The 8,413-nt window shown below is 42.3% G+C and overlaps 1 protein-coding gene across 1 annotated transcript; it reads right to left on the reverse strand.

Moving 5' to 3' along the window:
• Positions 1–290: 290 nt before the first annotated feature.
• On the reverse strand, positions 291–7,777 carry LOC122916847 (olfactory receptor 1N2). The gene is made up of 2 exons (XM_044264235.1): positions 7,281–7,777; positions 291–1,247 (listed from the first exon to the last, which is right to left on the reverse strand). The coding sequence occupies exons 1-2, from the start codon at positions 7,775–7,777 to the stop codon at positions 293–295; spliced, it is 1,452 nt and encodes a 483-aa protein (XP_044120170.1). The 3' UTR covers positions 291–292.
• Positions 7,778–8,413: the final 636 nt, after the last annotated feature.

Raw genomic sequence — 8,413 nt, forward strand, 5'->3', positions numbered from 1 at the left:
GGCGGGGGTGGGAGGTCGGGGTACCAGTTGGTGGGTATGATAGAGGACACAGATTGCATGGAGCACTGGGTGTGGTGCAAAAATAATGAATACTGTTATGCTGAAAATAAAAAAATAAAAAAAAAGAGAAGTTCTCATTCTAGAGCCAAGTAAAGGAGTGGAACTCTCCTTTTCATTACATCCCTAACCCTGAGTTAGTGATAATCTTCCCTTAAAAATCAGTCAGAATGGTGGAATCACTGAAATAATGAAGGGCAGGGATTGATCGGAATACCAGGATCAGGCATCCCTGTCATGGTAAGAGGAACATTTTTCCACTACCAAATAGTTTACCCAAGGCCTCCTTCATATCTCTGTTCCTCAAGCTGTAGATGAATGGGTTTAACATGGGGATAATCACCATGTAGAGAATGGCAGCCCTACTTTCACTCTCTGCTGAGTGAGTTGATGGAGGAAGTAAATAAACACCCATCAGAGACCCATAGAAGAGCAGGACCACTGTGAGGTGGGAACCACAGGTAGAGAAGGCTTTCCATCGCCCTCCAGGAGATGATATGCCAAACACAGCCCAGGAAATGCGGCCATAGGAGAGGATAATCAACATGAGGGGAGCAGTGAGGAACATTAGGCCCATGGTGATGATCATTAGCTCATTAATGTGAGTGTCTGAGCAGGCAAGCTTCAGCAGAGCACTGGGATCACAGTAAAAGTGAGGGATGGCCTTGTGGGCACAGAAGGCCACACGGGTCAGCAGCAGTGTGTGCATCAGTGCAGGGCAGTTGGTTAGCATCCAGCACATGACAAGCATTAGTACACAGAGTTGGGGACTCATAGCTGTGCTGTAATGGAGTGGCTGGCAGATGGCCATGTAGCGGTCATATGCCATCACAGCCAGCAGGCAGTTGTCAAGGCCACCAAACATAAGGAGGAAATACAGCTGTGCAAGGCACCCAGAATAAGAGATGGTCCGACTCCGGGTATGAATGTTGGCCAGCATTTTGGGGACTGAAGCAGAAGTGAAACAGGCATCAGTTAATGAAAGATTGGCAAGGAAAAAGTACATGGGAGTATGAAGGTGTGGGTTAGAGCTTATGGCCAGGATGATAAGCAGGTTCCCTGTCATGGTGACCAGGTACATGCCCAGGAAGATGCCAAATAGGAGTCGTTGCTCCTCTGGCTTCTCAGAGAGTCCCAGAAGGAGGAAGTCTGAAACAGCTGTTTGGTTCAGTTGGCTTGGTTTTCCCATCCTTTGTAGTTCTTCTTATCTGTTCAGATAAAGCCCTTCCATATGTTAGTATTTAATTACTAGGTCAGTCACAGATGTGTATCTGTGTAGCCAGAACTATATTGGGGGGAAATACATGGACCTTGTCAATGAGAATATTAAATCTCACTGGGGATGAAAGAAAACACCCATGGAACACTGAAAGGCAAGACAATACCCATACAAATGCAAAATTTGTTTTTTGTGTTACAGTAGGGTCCAGAGAAGAGATTAGTTTGGCCAGAGAAGTCAGTATGGACTATAGCAGGAGGTAAGAATTGAGCATAATCTTGAAGGCAAGATTGGAAAAGTCGTTTATGTTTACCAGTTGAAAAGGAAATAGATGATTTCCCTTGCTGCCTCTCCCCCAACACACACACACACACACACACACACACACACACACACACGTAGACAAAACAGCCTCCTCTCTACTTGCCTTCCCCAATCTCTAGAAATTGACCACACCATTCATTTCCCATCCCTGTGCCCTTCCTTAAATGGTGGCACAGGGTATATAAGCTAGGGGCAGGGAGCGTCTATGATATCCCATCCTCCCCATCCATCACTAGGACCTCCCCTCCCTAAACAGGGAGGGGGCTGCATCTGCCTCCATCACTCTCTCTCCTTTGTCCTCTTCCCCTTCTGCTCTTCAGCACCTGTTATTTGCTCTAGGAGCTTATACTTCAGTTGTCCTGGCCTCTAGTCATGACCTCTATTTGTTGAGACTGGTTAAATACCAGACACCTTCATGGTTTTGTTTTTACTCTTCATAAGGCTACAAAGTGGGTATCCTTGACAACCTTGTAAATGGTAAAACTGGGCTTCAGAGATATTTGGTGTGCTCAGATAACTAGTAAATGATATTCAAACACAGGTGTGCCTCTAGATCCTGTGCCTTCACCCCTGCAATTGTACCACATCTCTCTGATATTTCCTCAGGGGAAGGAAGGTGAAAGGAGCGAGGCTCTGGTTCCTTGGGTTTGAAAGTAGCTACTCTGTTCTTCTGGTCCCCTAGGGTTTGGAGGGAGCTGGTGTGAGAGGGCATTTGATAGTGGCCTTGTCAAAACTGGGACCTTAGAAGCTTCTGTGAACATTTAATCCTCTGTTCTTTGGTTCATAGAAAGGCTTGTGATCCTAGGCAGAGACTTAGCTCATATCTACCCAGGAAACTTGTGCTTAGCTGTTGGGTTATGAATAGAGGGTGGTGTGTGTGTGTGTGTGTGTGTGTGTGTGTGTGTGGTCCCTTCCAGATTCTCACCTGTGAGACCTTGAGTCAGTGTCAGGCATCTTCAGATTTTCCATTTCTCTCTCTTGGTTTGATAATTCACAATGAGGAAGTGCTGGGACCTTTCAGACTCAGTCAGTGAAGATGGGGTCTGTTGAGTCCAGGGTTCACTAGGAACACGGAGTATGTGATTAATTTTGACCCCCCTAGGCCTGAAAAGACAAGAATCTTTGTCAGGGTTTTAAAGGCTCCTGGAACACCATTTCCCAAAGTGCTCATTAGAGCCAACCTCAGTGTCATCGTGCAGGCTGTCCTCCAGCCAACTCTGGCTAGGTCTTGGGGGAACAGAAAGAGGGCATCTCTTTCCCAGGGGTTAAGCTCAGATGTGGATCTCAGGAGAATGATTCTGAGGCCTCTTGCTGGGATACAGTGCACTTCAGCCTGAGTGGCAGGCCTCCTAGGAACTCATGCTTATGTACTAGACAGTTTAATGCCTGTTCCATACCCTAGGTAGAACTGGATTGAGGGAGATGTCAGGAGTATAAATTATAACGTGACTATTTCTGCTGGTAATTTTCCTAAACAGAGTAATCCTAGCATGAAACAAACCCCTTAAGTCCTAAACTCTCAGTGAAATGAGGCAGCCTATATAGAGCAAGACAGCCATAATGTCTGATACAGAGCAACTGCTAAAAATGCTACATCTGCTGGATTTTTATGAATACTATTGAATTAATCCTGTTATTAATATTATTGAACACTTTCATTACACAATCTCAGTGATACTCACAGCAAGCTTAGGATACAGAAACTATTCTTATTCCCATTTTATAGGTGAGAAAACTGAGGTCCAGGGAGAACAATGACTTGACCAAGGTCATACAACTACTAAATGGAGGGGACAGAATTCCACCCTAGATTTGCATGACCCCTAGAGTCTATGCTCTTAACCACCACACATTATCTTAGTGTCATTGCTGCTTTAATCACTAACAATTTCTTATGTATAAAATAATAATGTTCTACTTGCATGTCTTTGGTTACTAGTGAGATTGAATATTTGTTTCTCTGATTTTTAACCATGGCAATTATTACTCAAATTATCCTGCTATTATAGCTGTCCTTTCATCTACTTGGTTGCTTGTACTTTTTGAAATGGATGTTAAAGACCAAACAAATGAAAACATTTTATTCTGGGTGTTTTTTTCTTTGCTTACCATTCCAACATATATACAACTTTTTTTTCCAATTTATTTATTTTCAGAAAAACATTATTCATTATTTTTTCACCACACCCAGTGCTCCAAACAATCCGTGCCCTCTATAATCCCCACCACCTGGTACCCCAACCTCCCACCCCCCCGCCACTTCAAACCCCTCAGATGTTTACAACTTTTTGAAAAAATTTTTTGCAGTAAAAATCAACAGATATCAAGATAGAAATCTTCTGCACAGCAAAGAAAGCAGTCAGCAAAACTAAGAGGCAACCCACAGAATGGAAGAAGATATTTGCAAATGACATTACAGATGAAGGGTTGGTGTCCAAGATCTAGAAAGAATTTCTCAAACTCAACACCCCAAAAAACAAATAATCTTGTTGAGAAATGGTTTCACTTATTTTTGGAACATAAGGAAGAGCCTGGAGGACATTAAGAGAAGGAAGGGAAAAATGAAGTAGGGGCGCAATGATGAATCATGAGAGACTGTGGACTCCAAGAAACAAACCGAGGGTTTTAGAAGGGAGGGGAGTGGGGGGATGAGTTAGGCTGGTGATGGGTATTAAGGAGGGCACAGATTGCATAGAGAATTGGGTTTTATACACAAACAATGAATCTTGGAACACTACATCAAAAATTAATGACATTCTGTATGGTGACTAACATAACATAATTCAAAAAAAGAGAGAAAGAAATGGGCAGAAGACATGAACTGACACTTCTCCAAAGAAGACATACAAATGGCTAACAGACACATGAAGAATTATTCAACATCACTAGCCACCAGGAAAATACAAATCAAAACCATAATGAGATACCACCTTATACCAGTTAGGTGGCAAAAATTAACAAGGCAGGAAACAACAAATGTTGGTGAGCATGTGGAGAAAGAGGAACCCTCTTACACTGTTGGTGGGAATTCATGCTGGTACAGCCACTCTGGAAAACAGTATGGAGTTTCCTCAATACATAAGGAATAGAGCTGCCCTACAACCTAACAATTGCACTACTAGGTATTTGCCGCAAAGATACAGATGTAGTGAAAAGAAGGGGCACCTGTACCCTAATGTTTATAGCAGCAATGTCCACAATAGCCAAACTGTGGAAGGAGCCAAGATGTCTTTCAATAGATGAATGGATAAAGAAGATGTGGTTCATATATACAATGCAACCCATTACTCAGCCATCAGAATGGATGAATACCTACCATTTGCATCAGCATGGATGGAACTGGAGGAGATTATGCTGAGTAAAATAAGTCAAACAGAGAAGGACAATTATCATAGTTTCACTCATATTTGGAATATAAGAAATAGTGTGGAGGATGATAGGGGAAGGGAGGGAGAACTGAATGGGAAGATATCAGAGAGGGAGACAAACCATGAGAGACTCTGGACTCTGGGAAACAAATAGGGTTACAGAAGGGAAGGTTGGGAAGGATGGAGTAACCACATGATGGGTATTAAGAAGGGTATGTGCTGTGATGAGCACTGGGTGTTATATGCTACTAATAAATCATTGAACACCACATCTAAAACTAATAATGTACTATACAGTGGCTAATTGAGTATAATAATATATACATGCATTAATATGTAGGCTATTAAAAATATATAAAACTATATTGTAAAAAAAAACAAAAACAAAAACCAAGAGCCATCAATATGCTGCTTACAAGAGACTCATTTTAGACCCCCAAATACCTCCAGATTGAAAGCAAGAGGGTAGGAATAATTTATTGTGCTATTGGACATCAAAAGAAAGCTGGAGTATCCATCCTTATATCAGAAAAACTAGATTTTAAATCAACTGATGTAACAAGAGATTAAGAAGGGCACTATATCACAGCTTTGTAGTAAAGCTTGAAATCCGGTAACGTGATGCCGCCAGTTTTATTTTTGTTTTTCAACATTTCCTTAGTGATTTGGGGTCTCTTCTGATTCCATACAAATTTTTGGATTATTTGCTCCAGCTCTTTGAAGAATACTGGTGGAATTTTGATCAGAATGGCTTTAAAAGTATAGATTGCTCTATTTTTAATTTCTTGAGGAATCTCCACACTGTTCCCCAAAGTGGCTGCAGCAACTTGTATTCCCACCAACAGTGGGAATACATCCCCTCCACATCCCACATCCCCTCCAACACATGTTGTTTATTATCATATGGCTTCACTTATTTGTGGAGCATAACAAATAGCATGGAGGACAAGGGGAGTTAGAGAGAAGGGAGTTGAGGGAAATTGGTAGGGTAGGTGAACCATGAGAGACTATGCACTCTGAAAAACAATCTGGGGGTTTTGAAGGGGCGGAGGGTGGGAGTTTGGGGGAACCAGGTGGTGGGTATTGGAGAGGGCACGGATTGCATGGAGCACTGGGTGTGTGCAAAAAAAAAAAAAGATGACTATAGATAACAATACTGTGTTGTGTACTTGATGTTTGCTATGAGAATAGGTCTTATATCTCCTCACCACACACACAATGATAAAATAAAGTGATAACTATGTAGACGTGTTAGATATATTAATTAGCTTGATTGCAGTGATCCTTTCACAACATGTACATATCAAAACATCAAGTTGTATACTTTAAATACATATAACATTTATACGTCAACTATACTTCAGTAAAGCCATTTAAGGGGGTGCCTGGGTGGCTCAGTGGGTTAAACCTCTGCCTTCAGCTCAGGTCATGATCTCAGTGTCCTGGGATCGAGCCCCACATCAGGCTCTCTGCTCAGCAGGGAGCCTGCTTCCTCCTCTATCTCTGCCTGCCTCTGCCTACTTGTGATCTCTGTCTGTCAAATAAATAAATAAAATCTTTACAAAAAGCCATTTAAAAAAAAATCCATTTAAGAAAAGAACTAGTAAATTCCCAAAGGAGAGGAGAGACATAAATTCTATTAGCTATGTGATATCACAATCTAATAGAAAAGAGCAATCAGTACTGTCAACTCGGGATTCACAGTTCATACTAAAGAACTGGTAGGAAAAGAGACAATAACTGTAACAGAATGTAATTGAAGTTATCAAATATTTACTGAGCACTTATTCCAGACTGGCCTCAAGATTAGGAGTCTAACATCTGAAGATACATGAATACATACGTCTGTTATAAAGTTGAGGAGATATCACTGACATAAGACTTTTGCCCTATTGAAGAGTTTCTCCAGGGCTCCCTTCATGTCTCTGTTCTTTAGGCTATAAATGAAAGGGTTAAGCAATGGAGTTACCACTGTGTACATCACAGAGGCAATTATGTTCTTGTCACTGGAACTGCTGGATGAGGGGAAAAAATAAAGCCCAATAATTGTCCCATAATATAAAGATACCACAGAGAGGTGGGAGCCACATGTGGACAAGGCTTTGAAGATCCCTCTGGCAGATGGAACCTTCAGAATGGTGGCTCCAATGTGGCCATAAGAGATCAAGATGCACATTAGTGGGAGGGTAATGACTGCCACTCCCACTGTGAAAATGACCAGCTCATTAAGTGATGTGTCTGAGCAGGAGAGCTTGAGCAGTACACCAAGGTCACAGAAGAAATGGGGGATGCTGTTGTCAGCACAAAAGGACAGTTGGGCTAAGAGAAGGGTGTGAGACAGGGCACTGGCACAGGAGAGGATCCAGGATACAGCTACTAGCAAGATACATACCCCTCCTCTCATGATGGTGGCATAGCGGAGGGGGTGACAGATAGCCTCATACCGATCATATGCCATTGAGGTGAGAAGGAAATTGTCCAGATCAGTAAAAAATATGAAAAAATACATCTGTGTTACACACCCTGCATAGAGGATGGATTGATCCTGGGTATGCATGTTTATCAACATCTTAGGGACAGTGACAGATGAGAAAGAGACATCCGTGAAGGCCAAGTGGCTGAGGAAGTAATACATGGGCGTGTGGAGGCGAGAGTCCAGCCTGATGAGCAGGATGATGAGCAGGTTCCCCAGCACCGTGGTCAGATACATTCCCAGGAACAGGGTGAAGAACACACCCTGCTGCTCTGGACGGATGGGGAGTCCCAGGAGGAAGAACTCAGACACGCTGCTCTGATTCTCCAGACTCATGCTTCTCTTGTTAAGGATGGAGCCTCATGTCTGAGTGCCATGTGGTATATTAGAAAAATAATCCAGTTAGAAATAGATTCACATTCTGACAATACCACCTCATGTTTGTGAGTTCTGGGTAAGTGACCCACTTTGAGTCTCAATTTTCTTATCTCCAAATTTGAGACATGACTATGAGCCTCAGACATGAGAAAATAGCGAATATCAAGAAGATAACATTAGTGAAGCACCACTGCAGATAGTTGGCTCAAATCAGTGTCAGTTTCCTGCCCTCTATTTCATGAGACTTATTTCTCCCTCTGGACTGCTCACTCCCCTCAACAGGCCAATACTGAGTAGGGGTCAGGTGCCACAAAGCCACTTCCTTGTGGGATTAAGATCTGATATAGGCAAAGGTCATATACATCCGTGATGAAGTTGGGAATACAGATGAAGTCCAACCACATCCTGCCTGGTAAAGAATGACACCTCTGATAGCCCACTGCTTTGGACTTCTCCCATTTTCTCTCCATTATGCCTGGTTTCCCTCATGCTTTATAATTAGGATTACTTCTTCCTAAACTAGTAAACTAACCTAGTCTATGGGATTTGAGATTTTAATAAAAATCCCATGGATACAACTTTATCATGTATCTC

The sequence above is a fragment of the Neovison vison genome, chromosome 9 (genome assembly GCF_020171115.1).
Source record: "Neovison vison isolate M4711 chromosome 9, ASM_NN_V1, whole genome shotgun sequence".
NCBI classification, from domain to species: Eukaryota; Metazoa; Chordata; class Mammalia; order Carnivora; family Mustelidae; genus Neogale; species Neogale vison.

What these genes read in the sequence shown, in the direction of transcription:
- LOC122916847 (XM_044264235.1), bottom strand. Translation starts at nt 7,777, where the DNA reads ATGAGTCTGGAGAATCAGAGCAGCGTGTCTGAGTTCTTCCTCCTGGGA. An exon ending in ACCCTTCTCTTAGCCCAACT is followed by an intron (nt 1,248 to 7,280) that starts GTCCTTTTGTGC and finishes AGAACTACAAAG; the next exon opens with GATGGGAAAACCAAGCCAAC.